Raw genomic sequence first — 21686 nt, 5'->3', positions numbered from 1 at the left:
TCGTATCTATATATGTAGATAAGTTGTGGCAGAACTGCCTCGGGAGAGAAGTGCATTGTATTGCTGCTGCTACTAATACAGACTCACGAGAGTGAGCATCCACAAGGACTCGTCATATTTTGGCCTCTGTACTCATTCCTATTCACAACTGCTAATGAATCCTGAAATTCCGATGAGGCTGAGATATCAGCGCTAATCTTATCGATAAGCGGAGCCTTGCTTTGCACCTCATCCTAGTCCGGCATGTGTGTAATATATTTACTGGAAGAATCAGAGGCTTTCCATATCGGCCTTGATTCACTCCGTCGTCTACAAGATCCTAGGTCCAGCCAGCTATAGCTCTCGGCCAGTGCGAGGCCACATCTCCGCCTTTTGAGGTCCTGAACATCCTCGCAATCTAAACGGAGCGTCTCCGGTTTCCACGCAGGTTTCGGGTCCACACGCTTGAGTCATCAACGCATTGCCTCTTTTTGTGTTTTGACCTGTGCGTGACTCACTTGTGATCCTGACATCGTTGTCGACACAACTGGTTGAGGGGGGCCGAGAAGGAGTCGATATCATTTTTGCTTCAAAAAGTCTCTGAGCTCGCGGGTTTTTGGATTTCTTTCAGCCTCGAGGGTATAAGGGAAAAAATACTTGGCGTGGATTTATTTCTTGTTGCACATTGGGAAATATAGTCAGCCAGCCAGCCAGTCACCAGAAGTCGTCGTCTTTGCTCGCTACAAATCTCAAGACCCCTGCAATCCCTCCTGTACAGGCGACTCGTCATCACCGCATTTCTCCCCGTCGACAACCTCCGCTCAATCATGTCGGGCCGTGGACGAGGTCGTGGGCGCGGTGGTCGGGGCGGATTTCCTCACGACTCTCTCCCGCGCACCGTGCTGGTCTCCAAAGCCCTCTCCCGGCTCCTGCGTCATGCAGCTGTCGACGAACGCATCCCCATCGACAGCCACGGGTACGTGCGGATGGACCACTTACTGGGATGGCAGAAGCTGCGGAACATGCAGCCGCCCGTGACGTTTGCCGAGGTCGTGGAAGTGGTCAAGCAGAGCGACAAGAAGCGGTTCGCGATGAAGTACGTGCACGCTGACGCCGAGGCTGGAGGGGGAGGAACACCGACCGTCGTCGAGGCGGAAGCGGATTCGAAGACGGCGAATGAACCCGAGACGGAAACGCAGCGGGCAATATCGGTATTCAAAGCATCACTGGCTTCTTCAGGCAACGACGAAACCGTCGACACGAGGAGATTCTTCATCCGCGCCACGCAGGGCCACAGCATGAAAACCGTCGAGGCCGAGAACCTGCTCACCCCGATCTCGCTCGCTGACCCGGCCAGCATCCCGGATACGGTTGTGCACGGCACCTTTTACGGCGCGTGGGACCAGATCCTGCGCAGCGGCGGGTTGAAGAGCATGACGAGAAACCACGTCCATTTCGCGACGGGGCCTTCGTTGAGTGAGGTCTTGCCGACATCGTCTGCCGATCCTGCCATCGACGCTGCTGTCACCGCAGAAGATGATGATGTTAATGGCACCCGAGACGATAACCAAGACGACAATGACAATGAAAACGACAACAATAACGACGACGACGACGACGACGACGACGACGACGACGATAATAATACCGAGACGAAGCCCGCGCACGACGGGGAACCCCAAACAAAGGCCTCCAAAAGACAGAGCAAAAAGGCCAACAAGAAAGCCCAGTCCAAAACCCTCGGTGCTCTGCTAGGCCAGAACAAGGTCATCAGCGGCATGAGGAGCGACGCCCAGATCCTCATCTACGTGGACATCCGCAAGGCGCTGGCCGAGGCGCCGGACATGAAGTGGTGGCGGAGCGAGAACGGGGTCATCCTCTCCGACGGCCTTGTTCCTTCTTCTGTCCCTTCTGTCCCTACCGTGCCTGGTACTAGTACTGGTACCGACACTAGTACTAACAACAATACTGCCACCCCTCAGCCATCAGATACGGCGACGACGAAGACAACTACGACGACGACCGCGGACGGAGAGGAGGACGATACTAATGCTAAAGCCGCTAAACTCGTGCCTGTCGACTTCTTCCTCGCAGCCGTCGAGGTCAAAAAGGGGATTGGCCTGCTCTGGGAGGCCGGGAGAGGCTCGGTCCGCGACTTGCCTGAACCGCTACGCACGAGGCCTGTTCCGCGGGGGAAAGGCGCAGGACCCAGAGGGAGAGGTGGGGAGAGGGGCCAGGGGAAGGGGAGAGGTAGAGGGAGAGGAAGAGGAAGAGGAGGGGATATTGAGACAGAAGGGGAGAAACTCGACACTTGAGTCCTCCTGTGCGCAATCGAAATGGCATATTGGCTGCTGTTGGTGACATTGTATTGTGTAGCACAACTTCACCAGTCTTCCTCTATGGACTCTATGGACGAAGGACCGAACGAATCGATCTTCAGCCATTTCGACCGTTCGATACCTGTGAAGGCTAGGAGAACAAGCCCTGCCCGGTCCTACACCAAAGATACCTTTCTATCTATAGGCCACTGAAAAATGTGGGAGCTTCGGCTCGATTCATTCGTGATGGTTTGTTCTCCAGACCATTCATTCCGTGTGACGGATATCTCCAAGACAGACATGGACGATAGAGAGTGGTGAGCATACCCGAAAAAGGGAGTCAACACTATCAGGTCGACGAGCAGAAATGCGTAAGATTTCGACCTCCCTTTTAGCATAGTGTCCTCATCTGCTCTCACAGCCACCGTATCCTCGCTGACGCAGAGTCTCCTCGTCTACTCCTCCATTTAGAGAGAACGCTGAACGCCGCAGTCCCATAACCTGACAAGACAGAGTGTGGACTGGGAATATATCTGTTTCAAAAAAGGGTTGTGACCGAGTTCTCGGCGGGACTAGTGAGTTTCGAGCATCATGGCCCAACCTCTTCCGTCTCTCAACTTGTCCCGTCGAATGACCTCCAGTTCTTCTGTCGTTTCTCACGACATACTGAGGGTTCGGCGGAGCGATATCCCCCTATGTGTAGCCCGTTCAGCACATCTCCACGCCTTGCTTTTTGGCATTGTACCCATGGTTCACCAAGATACCACACCAGCCGTGGGTGAGCACATACTTTGCGTGCAAGCCATCGACATACACCGGAAAGGGATTTCAACGCTGTGTGGTCTAGGACACACCGTTTCTACCGAGCCTGGTTCCATAGCATTGGGATTCATAGGTGGGTCGAATAGCCTTTGATCAAGGGGGCATCGGACACCACCAAATCAACAAACCCCTTTTCTTGGTTCATTTACCAGGTGCAGGGGGAGGACCCATATTCGTCTTTTTGCTCGGAGGCAATCCAGGCACTTTAAACCCGCCGTTTGCGGCCGCAGAACTGACTTGAGTAAACGTGCCAGTTGAAAAGTAACCAGCACTCTCGGCGTCGCGCTTCCTCTTGAGCTCCGCCTGCACTTTTGGATCGACCAACTCAAGACCCTGGACGGGGGTGAAAGCAATTGAACTTGCGGTGCCGGCCCCAACACCACTGGTTCGAAGACCTTGAGCCCGGAGTGCAGTCATGTTTCCTCCACCTGCAGACCCAATGCCTCGCAGAGATGTTGTCGTTCCGTTATTCAGACTTGTCGCCGTACCAGAGACACCCCAGCCGGGGTTCTTCTTGCTCAACTTTGCCATGGTTCGACGATCGATCTGTGTGGCTCGTATTCTGCCCTCGTTTTGAGCACCAATCATCCCCAGACCCACTGTCTCCTCCCCAGTTCCGTAACCGACTTCTGCTTCTTCTTTACCAAACGCCATACGGTTCTGTTGCTTTCTGAGTTCGGTCATGGCATACGCTGCCTTCGCCTTTCGGGCTCTTCTTCCACCACGCTTTCTGCTCGGTTTGTCATCGGGTGCAGGAAGAGCCCTTACACCTCTGTTCGGTGGGGGCTCAGTCAACTTGTCGAGCCGCCGCAGACACTCGTTTAGGAGGTGCTCGCCCGTTGAGCCATCGCGGGCTTGATGGACGCTATCGACTCGGGCAGCGAGGATGAGCTTCCCAGACACGATGCGCATTGCCTGCACCCTTAAATCGTTTGGGATTTCCTGTATGAGGGGCGAATGATAGAGATATCCTTGCTGTCGGATGCCCACATTGGTGGCTAACCCACTCTGCCTCTGCCTCTTTGAACCCATAGCTGGCACGTTGCGATCAGGCGTCTTTGCCAGGTTCTTGAGCCCGCCGGCAAAGTTGAGCAATTGAGCAGCAGTCAGGGAGCCAATGAGTACAGTGAGATTCGGAGCGAAGACGTTCATCCGAGACTGCACATATTCGGTCAAGATCTTCTTAGCTCTGTCAAGCTGCAGCACCATTTCGCACGCGCGGAGGGTTGTCTCAAGTTCTTGTTCACTAAGATCTTGACCTTTGGTTGTCGTTCCTTCCACCGTGACAACCATCAGCGTTGGCCCGTCTAGGATTGACCTCAGAGGAGCCCCGACAATATTATCACTAGAATCTGCTAGACTTTTGATGTTGTCCACAGGCCCATTTCGGACGATTGCGACCGTTTTCGCATAATCTATCGGGTTGGCCACGAGGGTTTCTAACTCTGGGAATCGTGCAGAGTAATGGTCGCGAATGAACTTGTGGACAAGAATGATTTCGCTGTCAATCTGTGTGGACAGGGAATTGGCCTGGGTCAAGAGGGCGTATTCTGGGTTATCTTCGACTGAGCCAACGGTCGTCGTCCGTTGATCAGGTGGTATGTTCTGGTAATGTGCGATTTTCTGTAGGGTGGACGAACCGTCAGGGCTGTATTCAAATCGTGTAAACGGACAAGGCTATGATATGTTTTGGAAATAGCAAGCTCTTACCTCGAGAACTGGTTCCAAAGTCTTCATCAGACCGGCCACGCTTCGGACATCACGAACGCCTCCCAGTCGCATCTTTTCCACCTTAGCCTTGGTATCTTCTTCATCGTCTACACCCTCTGCGGCTATAGCGGATGCCTTCTGAGCAGCGACTTCTTCCTCGGCATCTTCCAGTTCTTCGTCACTGTCGTCGCCATCCCGCTGTACGTTGTCGGTCGCAGATCCCAGGCCGTTCGCGTGGTTTGCTTCATCTCCATCCTGAAAATCATTGGCGTTGTCGTTGTCGTTGTTTTCGTCGCCGGAGTCCTCAAAGTCATTGAGCAGCTCGTCGGCCAGGGTCGCCATCGCCGCGCAGGTGCTGAGAGTGGTGTGGAAATGACTTGGGCCCTGTTGAGGCTTTGTTTGAACTCGAAGGTAAATGCGGAGTTGAGGGAGAAGCGCAGTCCGTACGAGGAACATGCTTTAGGCAGCGGAAACCTTGGCAAAATTTCTCCGCAGTCGAGACCTCGCCATCACTTCTGTACGAAGACAAAAGTTTCGCAGAAACATTCCTCAAGTATTCCATGTGTCCAAACCACGTCCCATCCCTCCCGTACCGGGTTTCAGTCCCCTTCTCGCTCTTGAATCTCAAAGACACGAACTGCGCTCAGTGATTTGTTCCGATCCCACCTTACAACTCCCAGTTCCGCCTACTACCAGCAAGATGGATTCTACGAGAGGCCCTCCCAGGGTCAAAAACAAGGCGCCTGCTCCGCAGCAGATCTCAGCTGAGCAGCTTCTACGGGAAGCTGTCGACAGACAAGAGCCTGGGCTACAAGCACCAACCCAGCGCTTCGCCGACCTTGAAGAACTACATGAATTTCAGGGCCGGAAGCGCAAGGAATTCGAGGATTATGTCCGGCGCAACAGAATCAATATGAACAATTGGATGCGCTATGCGCAGTGGGAACTGGAGCAGAAAGAATTTCGCCGGGCGAGATCGATCTTCGAGCGGGCGTTGGACGTGGACAGTACAAGCGTGGTCCTGTGGATTCGGTACATCGAGGCGGAGATGAAGAATAGAAACATCAACCACGCCAGAAATCTGTTGGACAGAGCCGTAACAATTCTCCCCAGGATCGATAAGCTTTGGTACAAGTATGTCTACATGGAAGAGACTCTTGGCAACATCGCCGGAACGAGACAGGTCTTCGAGAGATGGATGAGCTGGGAGCCAGACGAAGCAGCTTGGCTGGCTTATATTAAACTGGAAAAGAGATACGGAGAGTACGATCGTGCACGCGCCATATACGAACGCTTCACCATCGTACACCCGGAACCGCGCAACTGGATCCGCTGGGCCAAGTTCGAGGAGGAAAACGGGACCAGTCAGTTGGTTCGTGATGTTTTTGGTGTTGCTATCGAGACCCTCGGTGAAGACTTCATGGATGAGAAGCTTTTCATAGCGTATGCTCGCTATGAGGCCAAACTCAAAGAGTACGAGAGAGCACGCGCTATCTACAAGTATGCATTGGACCGATTGCCGCGGTCTCGATCCGAGGCACTGCACAAAGCATACACTCAGTTCGAGAAACAATTTGGAAACCGCGAAGGAGTAGAAGACGTGATCATTGCTAAGCGACGGGTGCAATATGAGGAGCAGATCAAAGCCAACCCTCGAAATTACGACGTGTGGTTCGACTTTGCACGTTTGGAAGAGACCGGCGGCGATGTGGAACGGGTACGAGACGTCTACGAAAGGGCAATCGCTCAAATTCCGCCTTCACAGGAAAAACGACACTGGCGGAGATACATCTATCTCTGGATCTTTTATGCCCTGTGGGAGGAAATGGCGAACAACGACGTGGAACGGGCAAGGCAAGTCTACCAGGAATGCCTGAAGCTGATCCCACACAAGAAGTGGACGTTTGCCAAAATTTGGATCATGAAAGCGCAATTTGAGGTGCGGCAAATGCAGCTGACGGCAGCGAGAAAGACACTGGGACAAGCTATCGGCATGTGTCCCAAGGACAAGCTGTTCCGGAGCTACATTGAACTGGAGAAACAGCTTTTTGAATTCGAGCGGTGTCGGACGCTGTTTGAAAAGCAGATCGAATGGAACCCATCCAATAGCCAGGCTTGGATTCAGTTTGCAGAGCTGGAGCGCGGACTCGATGATCTAGAACGAGCGAGAGCGATTTTTGAACTGGGCATCGAGCAACCTATGTTGGATATGCCCGAGCTGGTTTGGAAGGCATATATTGATTTTGAGGAGTACGAAGAAGAGTACGATCGAGCCCGCGCTCTGTATGAGCGGTTGCTGAAGAAGACGGACCACGTCAAGGTCTGGATCAATTATGCACGCTTTGAAATCAATGTGCCGGATCCCAACGAACCCGAACCAGCAGAAGGCGAGGAGCAACGGGTTAGCGAAGATGCAAAGAGACGGGCACGCAAGGTCTTTGAACGTGCCCATGACTTGTTCAAGGCGAAAGAAATGAAAGAAGGGCGGGTGGACCTGTTGAATGCATGGCGCTCGTTTGAGCAGACGCATGGGTCGGCCGAGGACATTGAGAAGATCGAGAAACAGATGCCTCGTAAGGTCAAGAAGAGGAGAAAGATCGAGGAGGATCGGTTCGAGGAGTACATTGACTATGTCTTCCCGGCCGACGATGAGAGTGCGGCCAAGATGTCCAAACTGTTGCAGATGGCGCATGCGTGGAAGTCGAAACAGCAAGCGAACGGCAGTGCTGACAGCGCTGAGTGAAGGCAGGCCATCTCTGCAACTAGGGATGTAACTCTAGAGGGCCTGGAGTAGGCGTAGGTTTGGTGGCTTACAAGAATCGAGTAAAGTACAACGGTTGTGAGGCATGGTAATATGTCATTGTGCAGATGAAGCTTGGTGTAAGTACTCGGTACTGTTGATGGGCGCAGTTACAAATCCAGTCTGGTAGCTGGGGGCACTGGGCAGGGGCGCCGGTGTGGGGAGGGGGCAGGGGGACAGGGGCGAGTCCATGTTTGCCATGGCACTAAGGGAATGACTGTTGATACTACTACGAGGTACTAGGGACCTGCTCCGTACGAGTACGAGATACTCAGTGCTACTACTACAATCGTCTATTCAGCGCCTCGTCCTCACACCTCCTCTGCTTCTGCCTGCTTCTCCCACCAACACATCAGTGCCACCATCTGGCTCGCTTTCTCTCCCCTCTCCCCTCCAACTCTCTTACAAGCAATGTACATTGCCGAGTGACAGAAATTCCCCTTCATCTTCGGCTGTTGCAATTGGTGACACTCTTGTTCCGCTCTTGTTGCTTCCACTCAACTTGGCTTCTTGGCTCGTTGGTTCGCTAACCCCCTGGATTTGGGGCAGCTTCGTATTCGTCGCCTCTCTCACCCCTCTCCCCCCTGCTCGGTGCCTGGCTTACCTCTTTGGTATCTGTACCTGCAGCACGCGTCCCGAATGTGGAGATCAAGTGTCCTCAGCGCAGCCAATTATCGCGCTTGGAGGCGACTGCATGAAACACCCTGATCACCTCTGCTCCTCTCCGTCACTCCAACCAAGTTGGATTCCCGCCCTCACACAGGCTTTGCGTGTGACACGTCAAGGCGAGATGACCGTCCCAAAAATGGAGGAGATGGACAAAATTGTGTGGCTATTCTTACGCGGATGTTTGGAAAACGACGAAGAGACGGGACTATGATAGCCGCTCTCATTCCCAGCCACGCACTGATCAATGGTCACCCTTCACTCTCGACACGGCTTTACGGTGCCTTGCAGGGAGCTATGTCTACTCGGTAGAGGCACAGTGGCTCGGAGCCTATCCGCCCAGTCTTTCAGTCTCTGCGCCGCCTGCTTGCGCTTCTAAAGGCTTCTTTCGTGTTTCTTTCTGACACTGGTACCTCGCTTCCCGCAGTCACAGTCACTAGCTCCCAACTGTCGCGCCCAGAGACTTGCTACCGTCCGTTTTCTTCTCTCTCCCCTCTGAGAACTGGTCCCTCTTCTCTTCTGCTTTTCTCCCTTCCTCGCCAAAAGGTATTGTTCACTTGCTACATCCCTCGAGCTCGATGAGCGAATGCTGCCTACCCGCAAGTAATCTATTCAGTTTTTCCCTTCGGGTCTAAGTCCAGGACCGATCGACATTGCTCTGTGACAATCCCACGAGCAAAGCTGTTCCACCGACCCACAGACCCTCGGACCAAGCCAAACCCAAGGCCCGCCTGCGTTGCACCGCGACTGAGCGCCTCTTCAAACCGACTCCCCTCTGCAGATTTCACCCTCATAGAACCATCCTCGCAGTACTTGCACAATTCTGCCCAAGGCTGTCTAGTCGCAATTGAATCTTTGGCAACTATCTGTATCACGCCTCGTTGCGCGTCGAAAGCGACCTTTGAGAGGTCAACATTCGCATTCAACCAAACCAGCGACCGCTCTTCCCTCTGTTGAATCGACATCTGACTGCGAAGACGCCCTCCTGCGTTGGACTTACGCTGCGCCTCGTTGTCTTGCACCGGCTTCGCACGACTGCCCCGAAAGCAATCCGGTCTTCGTGAAAAGACATAATATACCTTTGCTTTTTCAGGAGCGAGCAAGATCAGGCCACGTCCCTTCAGCCAGTCCTTGGCCCGTCCAATCCGTTGTCGAGTTCATCGCCAAACAACACCGAAGTCCTATAAAATATACCTGCTCGACTTGTTTCGAGGAGAAAATGCAACTCGAATCTTGACGCTTCGCCTGCGCCTTGCGTCCGGTGACCGATTATCCCCTTGGACATGTCAGCACCCAAGCCTCCTGTTGCAATCAAAAACCATTGCTCCGTTATTCATGACGGTGTCATTTACGTCTACTCGCCAGACGCGTTTCAGACCTTGGAGCTGAAAGAGGGCGCAAGGTGGAAAGAAGAGGCAAATGGCGTCTCAGTAACTGGGGCGGTATGCGTGAAAGGTGGCGTGGATGGCGACAACTCCAAGACGGCCTTGTACGTGGTGGGTGGTGCAACGAATGCGTCGACAACGGACTATACAGGGTTGCAGCGGTATTCTTTCGGGGACAAGTCCTGGCAAACCGTTGTTCCTGTGGTCAACGTCACCCAAAATCGTCTGAATCATGGAGCGGCGTATATCAACTCTTCGTCGACTTTGGTCGTCTATGGGGGATCTCAGAATGACAATGCTGGACCATCCTCAGAGACCTTCACGATTGGTCTTTTTCCTCCCTACTCAGTGCTGGCATACAGCTCGACTGCGCCACCGACAGTCAGCCCTTTCATGCTACCATGGAGCCAGGACCATACTCTGATGGTAGGCGGCAGCTCGACCAATGTCAACCTGTTCACGTTTGGTTCTTTAGATGGCTGGCAGGACATTGGTCTTACACTGCCGGCTCCTCTACCGGACCATTCAATAGCACAGAGCGCTTTATTTACCCTGGCCGACAACAGCATGGTTCTACAAACATTTGACCTTGGTCAGGTTCCACCCACGGTGACGACAAATGTTCTGTTGAACCCAGGAGGTGCCCCTGCCGCGTTTGGTGAGACCGTGGGAGGTACCGTGAATACAGAAACACCCTCGCCTTCGTCGACAACTCCCTCCAAGGCAAAGAGGCAAGTATCGCTTGATGCCTACCCGAGCTATAATGGCACGCTGGCGCCCACGGCGTCTCGGACAGGATTCGATCTAGCACAGGGGGACGACGGACTGGTGGCGCTAGTCGGTGGTAATGACGACAATCCAGTGGTATTCTTTAATCAATCTGGAAATGGCTGGATTGCCGCGACCCAGTTATTTGGAAAGCAGCAAGAGCCGCTAGCAACGTCGAGTGGAGTACCCTCGCAGTCACCGACTTCAAGCACGCCAAGTCTCACCTCTGCTTCCACGGCATCGACCAGTGCAGCCGCAGCGGCCTCTTCTGGTAACAAGAACCAAGGCTTGACCGTTCTTGGAGCGGTCCTAGGTGGTCTCTGTGGTCTGTTAGCAATCCTTGTCATCCTCCTCCTTTGGCTGAGATCAGTTCGAAGGAGCCGGAAGGCAGAATCTGCTAAAGGACACGAGTACCCAGAAGACAAGAAAGGAAGTGGAGAGTACAACTATGAAGAAAGAGGGCTTCAACCGCTAGCAGGGTATGGACAACCCATGGGAAGAAGCCCGATTCCTTCAGCAGTTGTCCCCGATGGAGATAGTACATCGATGTTTGGGGACATGAAGCCCGAACCAGCACTGCTTAACAGACGACTTTCTTCAGATGATGCTCCAAGCGGGTACCGTGGGTCAGGAATAGGGTTTGGGCAGGCATTGTTCAAGCGCGAGAGAGAGAGAGACAAGGAGAAGGAGAAGATCAGCCTCTCCATATCCAAACCCATGATGCCGATCTTAAACGATTACCAAGGCAGACCAAGCATTGAACTTGGGAAAGCCACCCCCCCCGGCGCACCAGTAGCATCTGTGGCTCCCGAGAGAAAGGCATCTCAACGCAAGACTGACGAGGGATGGGGTAAATACTTCCAGGGCGAACCGCTTTCTGGAAACCGAACAACGTTCCTCTCCCGGAGTTCTGGTGCCAGGAGTGGGTTCTGGCCTGGATCTGGTGTCCTGGAAAACTCAAGCAGGTCTCCCAAGTTCGTCCTTCGTGACAGTGTGGGCAATCCTCTGGAAGCGCAGAATGTTGCAGCCGGGAGTCCGAATCTTGAACATGGACCCTCCAACCCTGAGTCGAGGGGGTTGCAGTCTGTCCAGGGTATGTCAGGACAAATTTCCAATGCTAGCTCTGTGCGAACGGCACGTTCCACTGATGACGACGATGACGACGACGACGAATATGAAGATGAGCAGATCTTCGAGGGTGCATTCTCGAGTGGAATCCCTGACAGCGTGCATGACTCGCCCTGGACACCAGTGGGAAATACATGGTCGGGGCCGCCGCAACGGCCACTGCGACCTCCAAGCAGTTATCTTGCTGCTCAGCAGGCACAGACACAGGTGCCACGTTCTCCTCCCACTGTAAGCTCAGATGAGCCCAGCGATAGCACTGGGACATTGGGCTCATCAATCCCCTCTTTCCCGATGCCTAATTCGATTCGGTCTGGTCAGCCAGGTTGGAAGGAAGCGACTATCAACAAAGGAAGTACAACGACTTATCAACAGTCCAGCAGACCCAGTTATGAACAGCCAACCCAGACAGCAACACACGACTATTTCAGCTATGCTCCAGCTCATAAACGGAGCAACAGTCGGCAACTGCCAGATAACCACGCCAACGTCAACACGGATATGTCCTGGCTAAACCTTGGCACGCCGGGCCGGTGACTATCCAGCCGGTTCTCGAAGGTACTGTACCAGTTCCTGCTCGATGACGTTGCTAGGAAGCCACCGGGCAGCAAGGCGTCGCGAGTGAGCAAGGAAGACGGATCTTTTGAGGGCCACGGTGGGGTCACCGACTCGTCGACGATGACGACCAAGAAGCAGAAGCATATTGACTTGTTTCGCACAAAGTCAACGCCGAAAAACCGCTCACGTGCGTTTCATTACCCACTGCAGGCGGTCAAAAGGGACACGATCCAGGAAGGCGAGATATGGGAGGATGAAGAGTTGCCGCCTGATCCTGACAGCCCCACGATCCCCCCTCGCGTGGCATTGGCCACCAGGGAATCGATGAGGAGTGCAGGGACAAGGACCAGTAAAAGGCTGACAATGTAAAAGATGGATGAGACGAAACCGCTCGCTGGCTAAGGGAGAAGGGATGCAGGCACAAGAACAAGCAATAGAAAGACGGTGTTTGTTTGACCCTCAGATCTCGGACGATTCCAGACCAAGAGCGACGTGAACAGAGCCGACACAACCGGCAAAGTAGCTGGATATGAGGGCGACGACGTTGCTCAGGCAACTGTTCAGAGACACCCAGCAGCCGTGACGACGCCGACGATGGATGTGTGTCTATGTTCGAACTCATGTACTTGTGTACGATACAGCCAGAGCTGACATAAAAGGTAGCAAAGCGATAATGTTAATGATTTCGTAGTCAACACCCAAATTACACCTTGCGCGTCTCTGGAATTCCATCCTTTGTTTCTCTAGTCTCGCACTACGTAGGGGGGCACTATTATTGACGGAGTTGCTCTGCGTTTGCGGAGCAAAGTCATCCATTTCCATGAGGTAAGAGTTTTTGAATGATGGACAAGTCGGAAGAGGATACATCACGGCGAGAGGAGATGCCACGTCCGTCTTTCCAATTGACCATGCAATGCAGGACAAAACTTGCCATGTCGTTTGAGGAGCGCGAATCAGACGACAGGATCGACGCGCGTGAATCAGTGGAGTGGGTGGTGTTGGTGCCCGGCAAGGCCTGGCCGGAGATGGCGTAACATGGGGGCAGTGTGGACTCTTGAGAAAGACAAGTATCAAGTAGATTCTCCTTCCGCCATCATGCATGTCTGTACCTCGTCAATAGCTTTTTGTGTCTTTTGTTCCCCCGCCTGATGGTGGAGAAGTTTCCGCAGAATTTATCCAGGAGCTGCAAAGGTTGCCGTCAAGCCGGGTGGCAGAGATGGGGAATGCCGGGCATCGACGGCGAGCATGACAGAACCGCCAGGATTGATATACCCGTGCGGTTGTAACACGTGCCGGAGGGACAAGCGGGCAGGAGTCTAAGGATAGTAGCAGGGCGTGAGGCAGTATGGAGGTGGAGTATTTCCCTTTGTGTAGCCCGGTTCTAGACGGTTGATCAAGGATCAGCTGAGCGATCGGACAGGTTTGTCTTACTCCATAATCATCATCATGAAATTCTCTTGCTCTTCATCCTCGATTCAGTATTACCACATAATGCTCCGGGGGGCCGAGGGTGATGAATCAAGGAATTGGGTAGGCAGGGTGGCGTCGACGTTCAGACGAGGCGGATCATGACGTTGAGGCCTTCTCGGCGACGAGGCTGTTCGTTGCTTGGCTCGGCCAGGTGAACAGGTGAGCAGCTTCGGGACTGATCATGACATTATTAGGATGTGGGAGAAATGGGTTAGTATCTTGAGGGTCTTCCCTATCTCATTCTCCGCGCCGCGATAGAACTTCTTTCGGGGACGTGGCGACTCCTCCGTCTTTGCCCGTATCAAATAGGTTCTGGCTTATCTTATGCGAATCCGAAGATAACGAGCCCACCTGGTTCAACCCGACTGGTAGGACGATGCGAGTGGTTGTTGGATGCGCTCTAGGATTTTCTAGTGTGGTCGCGGCGTCAAGAAAGGAGGAGTTACAGTTTGACTGTCTTCAGAGATGAATACACGAAGAGACGGGTACGCGGAGAGGGGTTTGCGCAGACGACAGGAGAGTTAGTTTGAGGAGTTGGTAAGGAAGACTCGATGCTGTGAATCATGCCCATGTGTTGGCGTTGAACGCGCCTTATTGGATGCTGGACTGAAACCCCACCTACCCTGGTCTCAGCCCAACTGCTCAACTTGCAGCCTGTCAGAGTGCAGATCTTTAGCCACGCGGCAACCCCCAGAGTCCCTGCTCATAGGCCTATCAAGTCAAGGAGAAGTGCCCCGGGAGGCATCCATTTGGTGCCTGGTGTCGGTTTGTACATGAACCCGTGATGGTTCTATCATCCCAACTTCCGACCAGCCGCTCCACCGATTCCCGGAGCGTGACTAGTGACGGGTGGGGGGGTTCAACCAGGTCACTGTTCAGCTGGCCAATTCCCCATCCCATTTGTAGGCACTCCGTCCAGGTTTAGTGGCTGAATTGCCCTTTGTTCCTCGAGGTTGCCGCCCCTATGACTGATAATCTAACCAAGTTTGCTCCCCATCGGGCCTTGGAACCTGCTCGTGGGCAAGGGTTTTGGGGGAGCCTAGCCGTGTCATAGGCAGCCTCCCAAGACTTCCAGGTCCTCGCCATTCCCCCCCATTCCTCGCCTTTTCATCTGCAACTCTGCATGTTATTACAACAAAACCAAACATTACCCAATCTGTCTACCAACCAAATCGGCACCTGCACCTGCACACTGCGCACTGCACCACCAACTTCGCCCACCACCCCCGCTTTGTTTATCAGAACATCCATTCACTTCCATCGTCTTGTCTTTCTTTCTTCTCCTCTACATCTTCCTTATCCAAAGGGAAGATTTCGCTTCAACGAGAGACAACCGTTTAGGTCGTCTCTTCCCGCCTCGCTCTGACTCACAAGCTCACCACCCTGCGTCACTGACCTTGCAAATCGACTTTGGTCTGAGATAACCTGACCACTGCGCAACAGCCAAACCAAGTGCCCTCAACTACCATCAGATCCGATAAGAGCTATCACCTCTTGTATCCGTCGAATATTGTCAAGTGGTGAGTCATAGCCGTGTCTCTATAATCACTATCTGGGGCCTCACCCCTGTGACGCGTCGCGATGTCTCCCTTATATCACTGGCTGACTCATAATCGTATAGCATCCAAACGCACGAGAATTCTTGTCGCAGCATATCAAGAACCATGGCTCCTCAATCTGTTTCGGCCCTGGGCATGGCCCTCAACGGCAAATCCGCATCTGTCGATATTCCAAAGCCTCGCGATGCCCTCAAAGGCCGGGACAACTTCACTGCTGTATCGGCCAACTCCAAGAAGCGTGCTGGCATGTTGCCAACGCCTCCAAACTCCATATCTCCGAACCTCCTGCCGCGTGGCCATAGTCGTCGAGACAGTAACCAGCATGGTCCCCTGTCACCCAAGAGCACGGCGTTGGACTCAGACATCGACCTGCAAGATGTGCCCGACAACCCTAAACCCACCGCGTTGAGCGCTGAGGCACTCGACAGTCTGGGTGACCTGGACTCGGCAGGCGCCATCACCCCGAACATGCTGGCAAAACATCATCTCCCAGACATCTTGCTGTCTCATGGTCCTTTGGCCATCAGGCACATCATGGGCTATCTGACGACCTCAGTGCCCGGCTTCTCACGTATCACTTCAGCCAAGGCGCGTCGCCTGGTCGTAGCGGCACTTGAAGGCAAAGGTGGTGGTGGGCTCGAAAGCGCCGGCCGCGACGGAGACGTGATATTTGAAAAGGTCGGATGGGGGCGATGGGACGCTCGCATGAAGGGCCAACCACCCCGTGAGCGTCACGGCTCTACCATCACTCCTCCAGGAAGTTTACCATCCTCCTACTCCCACTCAGGCCTCCAAGTGCCGACCCAACGTTCCTGGCGTACAGGGTCGGAAAACCTAGGGACCAGCTACACTGGCAATTCGGCGGTCTTCTCCCACTCGGAAATGGATTATGAGGATCAAGACATGCTGGAGCACGAAGCCGATAAAATGTCCTTGGATAATGACGATGACGGCTACGTCTCTTCGGTCGCCCCTGAACCTCTTGACGAAGACCTCGGTGATGGGGAGATGACAGACGAGGAGGACTGGGCTAGCATCGGAGCCGCCGCACTTCGAGCCAGGTCTCTTCCCAATCAAGGCAGATCGGTTTCTGGTCCAGGCAGACTATATCAACCCATTGCGACCTACTCTTATCGACCAAGGTATCGGTCCAAAACACCAGCCGAGATTGCGCACACTGCCCCGACCAACCCGATCCCCGTGAACCACTCGACCAGATTCACATTTCCCAATGGCGCTGGCGTTAATGATTCTCAGGAACGAGCTGCTATCGAAGCTCTCCTGAGTCTGGGATCTATGTAATATTATGATGACCTTTTGGAGACACGGCCGTTTCTTTCTGGAGGACGATCGACGTACAATTTGGCCCGCATTCGACATGACAAGCCCCTTTGAGGGTGCAGCGGCACGGATTGATCGCGCTCCTTGCACCTTCTTGATGGAGGTCACGCATTTTTTGGGCGTTTTGGGAATATCTTGTCACGACACCACACTCCACTGATGAACGATCTTTGACGACCTTGAGCCGCTGAGCTAAGCTGGCTCGGTTCGGGTGGATTATCCCTTCTTTCTGTTTATCTTTACTCACAGCTGTGGAAGCTGGCATTCAACTTCACTTCTACGCAGATCGCAAGGTCGATCTCAGCCTTTGACGACCTGACAACGATGCCTTGATCAACCAGCACGTTGGCGGCATATGGCACTTGGTCTGATGATATTTCATTTGTAATGCATGTTTCAGCTACCGCTTGAGAGCGGGAGCACCCAGAGCAGGACTGGGAAGCTCACGTTTCCGACAACTGCCAAGGACGAAAAAGGGATGATGAAGAGCACGCAGCTCGTCTTGCAGGGGCTCTACTCGCCGGTCCTCTTTATTGATCGTACTGGGAATATTGGTTCTGCAGCTCTGTCATATTAGCTTATTGCACGGAGTGATGAGTGCGTCGCACCGAGATTTGTCGTCTCTCGACTGGTATCTTGTCTCGACATATGGTAATGACGCCGATGATAGGTATTGAGGCAACAGGGTATACCCGCTACAATAACTACATCAAAACTATTTTCTTTTGTTCATGCAGGATGGCGTGGCACATCAACTCGCCACGAGGGACGGAGCCGGAAACGAGACTGTCCTGTCGACTTTCCGGAATCGTCGCCAGCCCAAAACCAAAGATGAGAAAAGGCAGGAGGAACGAACGAGAAGAAATGCCTCGAAACGACAAGGAGGTGAACCTGAGATGGCACTGAGGATAGGTTGACTTTGGAAGAGGACGTTTCGTCTTGTTGATGTACTTCTTTTTGTCCTGGATTTTGGCTTCAGTCGACCTGGTGTTTCGGCAACTCTACTCATATTGGCTTTTGAGTGATGTGCACGAAGGGGAGGAAGTGGGAGTGGGAGTTGGAGGAAGGGAGAGAGGGAGACGGAGAGAGAAGAGGCCATACGTGAGGGCGAGATGCTGTCTGATGGGTGTGTTGCGGGGCTCAAACTGGGTTCCAAGTATGCGTGAGACGTGATTCGATCACTCAGTATCCCAAGACTGAAATGGTTGTGATCAAGATTGATATCTCGTAGTGTCCACGCAATCCCAATAGGACCAGTCAAATGAAAATCATCTCACCACGACTCGTTGAAGAAAGAAATGACTTCTCTCCCCCCTTCTCCTTTTCTCTGTCCTACAAAGCCGAGCACGAGCACCAACCTCCCTAGCTACAAGGACTCGGGTACATTTTGTCTGTGGCAACCCCTCTGACTCTCGGGCCGGACCGGACCGGCCCCTGGCGAAGCTACGGATGAGGAAAACTCCAAAGAAACGAGCAAGACGAGCAGAAGCGAGGGGACTCGTGTCAGGTCGTATATGCCTGTTCGCAAGGACAGACTGCGAGGCGTGTCAAAGTATCCTACAACTCTGAGAGAGATTGGTCACTTCTTTCTAGGAATGATATCGTAACATTCTAATATCGATCTGAGCAAAATAGCGAAATAAAAGGAATGACTACGGGTCAATCAATCCACATCCCTCCATCCCTCCTCCGACAAAACAAGCAGTTTCATTGTCTGTCCCCTTACTTCTGGTGACGTCGCCACAATCGACCTTTGGTTCCTCGGTGTTGAAAGAGAGCATATGTCGTAAAATCATTCCCTCCTCTCCCTCTCCTCCCTCTTGGTCTCCAAAAGTAGTCCCAAGATCCTCATTCTCTGGCCAGGCTGGAGACAGATATTTCCGCACCTAACCTATTTCACTCCACCTTGACCTTTTGGTCCTTTCATTCTTCTGTCAGAGTCGTTCAGACTCCATCAAAACGGTGGCACTACATGCACCACGCGTCGAGTGATATGTCCATTTGACGGTGTTCCACCTAAGCCAGACCAAAGCATGCTTTCCTAACTTGATGATGGATGGGGATGTTGCAACTGATCCATCAGAACAGCTGGGGTGGCCCTCGATAGAGCCGACCCGTGGTGAGAAACATATAGTCCAACAGGGCAATTTACACCGCCAGAAGCACACGCCGTCGGCCTCGTCGTCACTTTCGTGGTCCTCAGCCTCGTCATCATCCGAGACGACGACTCCACCGCGGCGTCTTTTGGCACTTTTACCCGTGCTTTTCAGCCCTGAGGCCGTCCCGGCGTCAAAAGGTTCGTTGCCATCGTCATTCGTACTCTCATGATGCTGGTGTCGGTGCTGGTATTCATGCTCATCGTGTTTGTCGTGACCGTCGTTCCGTCGATGGTTCCGTTCATTCTTGAAGATGCCCTTCGTGAATATTCTTAAGGGAGTTTCAACTCGATTCCTCCAGGAAAAAGTAGTTCCCGGATAGTTTCTGCTCTTGGTCCAATTGGGACTGGTACTTGTTGATACGCGGACGGTACGAGTTAGGGTCCCGACGGAAGGTGACATCCAAATTCTTGAGGAACTTATTGCAGCCAGTCAGTAGGGATTCGGGTGTGTTGGCACGGGCGTCCACAGATGGTTTGCCGTCAAACACGATCACACGGTCGGCAAGGTAGGTGGCCATGATGAAATCGTGTTCGACAATGAAGGCAGTCTTCTTGCTGTGCATGATGAAACGCTTGATCACGCGCGCCGCTATGATACGTTGCTCAGAATCTAGGTACGCGGATGGTTCGTCGATCAAGTAGATGTCTGCTGGGAGGCCGAGTGCCAAAACAATAGCCACACGCTGCAACTCACCACCAGACAGGTTCTGCACTTCCTGGTCGATAAAGTCGTCGATCTTAAGTGGCTTGTATACATCTGTCTGGAACTGCGGGCTTAGGAAGGACGCCTTGATGCGCTTGAAGAAGAGCTGGCGGACAGTACCCTGGAACTTCGGAGTGATCTTTTGAGGTTTCATCGAAATGTTCATGGCAGGGACCTTCTGAGTGCCGTCGGGCTTCTCCACGCCAGCGAGCATTTTACAGAAGGTTGTTTTGCCTGTACCATTTTCTCCCATCATGACAATGATCTCCGAATCGGTGAACCTGCCCTTTTCGATCTTCAGGTGAAAAGATCCGAGGGTCTTTTCCATGGAGGGGTACTCAAAGGCACGGGCCTTGTCGACCATATAGTCCTCACCAGCTTCGGCGATGCGGAAGGTCAGACTTTCCTCACGGAAGCGCAAGTTCTCAGTGGGGATATTGCCGTCGAGGAAGATGTTGATGCCTTCCCGAACCGAGGCAGGAAGAGTCACCACTCCATACACAGCAGGTCTACCGTAGAGAACGCAGATGAAATCGGAGAGGTAGTCGAGGACTGACAGATCGTGTTCGACAACAATGACATAGTCGTCGGGTCGGAGAAGTTCGCGAATGGTTCTGGCGGCGCTAAGACGTTGTTTGACATCAAGGTATGACGAAGGTTCATCAAACATGTACACATCCGCCCTTTGCACGCAAACAAGGGCGATAGCAAACCGCTGCAACTCTCCACCAGAGAGAAGAGCAATCTCTCGGTCAGAGACAGCATTCAGCTCTGCCAAAATCAGTACTCATTCTGTTCTTCGATTGTAAATAGATGTTATCTGGTTACTCACCCAAGACGTCCATGATGTGGGTGAGATTGCCCAATTCAGACTTGGCTTCAATGAGCGGCTTGACCGTCTTCACGGGGCCCTTGATGGCTCGCGGTAGTTGATCCACATATTGTGGCTTGACAATGGCCTTGAGGTTGTCTTCGAGCACCTTTGTGAAATAGTCTGGTACCCCGAATTAGAAGTGCATCTCCACAAACATGGCTCTTCGTAGTGCTCACTCTGCAATTCAGATCCACGGAAGTATCTCAGAATCTCTTCCCAGTCTGGTGGGTTGTCGTAGCGACCCAAGTTGGGTTTCAACTTGCCACTGAGAATCTTCAAGGCCGTACTCTTTCCGATACCGTTTGTCCCCACCAATCCCAAAACCTGACCAGGCCGCGGCATAGGCAGTCTGTGCAACTTGAAGCTGTTTGCCGAATATCGGTGGGTGACTTGGGTTTCAAGATTTGTGGGCAGGTTGATGATGTGAATGGCCCCGAATGGGCATTTCTTGGGGCAGATGCCGCAACCAATGCACAGCATTTCCGAAATATACGCAATTTTGGACTCGGGGGTAACTTCAATGCAAAGTTTGCCTGTTCGGACGACGGGGCATGATTTCTTGCATTCTTGACGGCATTTCTAGTGACAGGGTCAGCCCTGGTATCTCTGGGATCGGGGTGTTGGTGGTGGATTGGCTCACTTTTGGCTTGCACTGCGGGGCAGAAATTGAAATGTTAGCAAGATACAAACGGCAAGGCACAGGCGAGGAGAGGCCCCTCCCACCTTGTCGCTGTTGACAATGGCAATCCTTGAGACTGGTCAGTATACGATGACCAAAGTACCGCGGAATGAGAGCATACCTCGTCAATTTGTCCGACATGGTGACGTTAATTGAGGGCGATGGCTTTCGAAAGATGTAGTAGTGGGTGACGACTGAAATCAACAATGCTGCGAGGTGAAAAGAATTCTGAACGCTGAGAAATTGTGGGAATGAGTTACCGTCAACAATAGCAGTAGCCAACTGACCAGCCAGGTGGCTATTGTGGTTTGTTGAGAGTGCGGTGAGTGAATGAATTGAATGAGGGCAGTGAATTGTGGACGGCCAGAAATGGTCCCTCGATGGGGCTTCATTGTGAATGACACACACAGAGGCAGTGGCCAACCAAAAAATCAAAATTCCTAGGGCTGTGATTGGATAAGGCACGCCAAGGCGCCCATGTCCCGCCTCACCTGCCCAAACCAGGGCCATATGAGGACCTGCCTGACCCTCCCCGGCGTTTGGTGAACTGGGCGGTTGAGGCGGCGAGTAGGTCCTCCCTAAACCTACCTAGGTAACTCGGCCACTCAATAACTGGCTAGGCCTGGAACAGGTCCTTCCCTGCCGCTTGCCCTGTCAAACTGCGCTTGCACTTCCTCTTACTTTTTACCCCAAAGCCTCGTCCCTCTCGTCTCGTGTGAGCCCATATTTCTCTCCATCCACACCCACCACAATCTTTCCAGACCACTTCTA

At 53.0% G+C, this 21686-nt stretch overlaps 6 protein-coding genes across 6 annotated transcripts; 4 read left to right on the top strand and 2 right to left on the bottom strand.

Annotated features, from left to right (window-relative positions):
* Nucleotides 1-806: 806 nt before the first annotated feature.
* Z517_05701 (uncharacterized protein) lies at nucleotides 807-2294 on the top strand (the record flags this gene model as incomplete). The annotated part of the gene is made up of 1 exon (XM_013431028.1): nucleotides 807-2294. The coding sequence occupies one exon, from the start codon at nucleotides 807-809 to the stop codon at nucleotides 2292-2294; it is 1488 nt and encodes a 495-aa protein (XP_013286482.1).
* Nucleotides 2295-3260: 966 nt separating this feature from the next.
* Nucleotides 3261-5171, bottom strand: Z517_05700 (uncharacterized protein; the record flags this gene model as incomplete). Its single annotated transcript, XM_013431027.1, has 2 exons — nucleotides 3261-4742; nucleotides 4830-5171. 2 exons carry the CDS (start codon nucleotides 5169-5171, stop codon nucleotides 3261-3263), a joined length of 1824 nt encoding a protein of 607 aa, XP_013286481.1.
* Nucleotides 5172-5529: 358 nt separating this feature from the next.
* On the top strand, nucleotides 5530-7572 carry Z517_05699 (pre-mRNA-splicing factor clf1; the record flags this gene model as incomplete). The annotated part of the gene is made up of 1 exon (XM_013431026.1): nucleotides 5530-7572. One exon carries the CDS (start codon nucleotides 5530-5532, stop codon nucleotides 7570-7572), a length of 2043 nt encoding a protein of 680 aa, XP_013286480.1.
* Nucleotides 7573-9578: 2006 nt separating this feature from the next.
* Z517_05698 (uncharacterized protein) lies at nucleotides 9579-12110 on the top strand (the record flags this gene model as incomplete). Its single annotated transcript, XM_013431025.1, has 1 exon — nucleotides 9579-12110. The coding sequence occupies one exon, from the start codon at nucleotides 9579-9581 to the stop codon at nucleotides 12108-12110; it is 2532 nt and encodes an 843-aa protein (XP_013286479.1).
* Nucleotides 12111-15265: 3155 nt separating this feature from the next.
* On the top strand, nucleotides 15266-16462 carry Z517_05697 (uncharacterized protein; the record flags this gene model as incomplete). Its single annotated transcript, XM_013431024.1, has 1 exon — nucleotides 15266-16462. The coding sequence occupies one exon, from the start codon at nucleotides 15266-15268 to the stop codon at nucleotides 16460-16462; it is 1197 nt and encodes a 398-aa protein (XP_013286478.1).
* A 2478-nt stretch (nucleotides 16463-18940) lies between these two features.
* Nucleotides 18941-21056, bottom strand: Z517_05696 (translation initiation factor RLI1; the record flags this gene model as incomplete). The annotated part of the gene is made up of 6 exons (XM_013431023.1): nucleotides 18941-20133; nucleotides 20195-20356; nucleotides 20413-20815; nucleotides 20877-20888; nucleotides 20960-20984; nucleotides 21037-21056. The coding sequence occupies 6 exons, from the start codon at nucleotides 21054-21056 to the stop codon at nucleotides 18941-18943; spliced, it is 1815 nt and encodes a 604-aa protein (XP_013286477.1).
* Nucleotides 21057-21686: the final 630 nt, after the last annotated feature.

Source organism: Fonsecaea pedrosoi (assembly GCF_000835455.1).
Source record: "Fonsecaea pedrosoi CBS 271.37 unplaced genomic scaffold supercont1.3, whole genome shotgun sequence".
Classification (NCBI taxonomy): domain Eukaryota; kingdom Fungi; phylum Ascomycota; class Eurotiomycetes; order Chaetothyriales; family Herpotrichiellaceae; genus Fonsecaea; species Fonsecaea pedrosoi.
The sequence above is the reverse complement of the archived record's forward strand: the minus strand, read 5'-3'. Positions and strand labels throughout refer to the sequence as shown.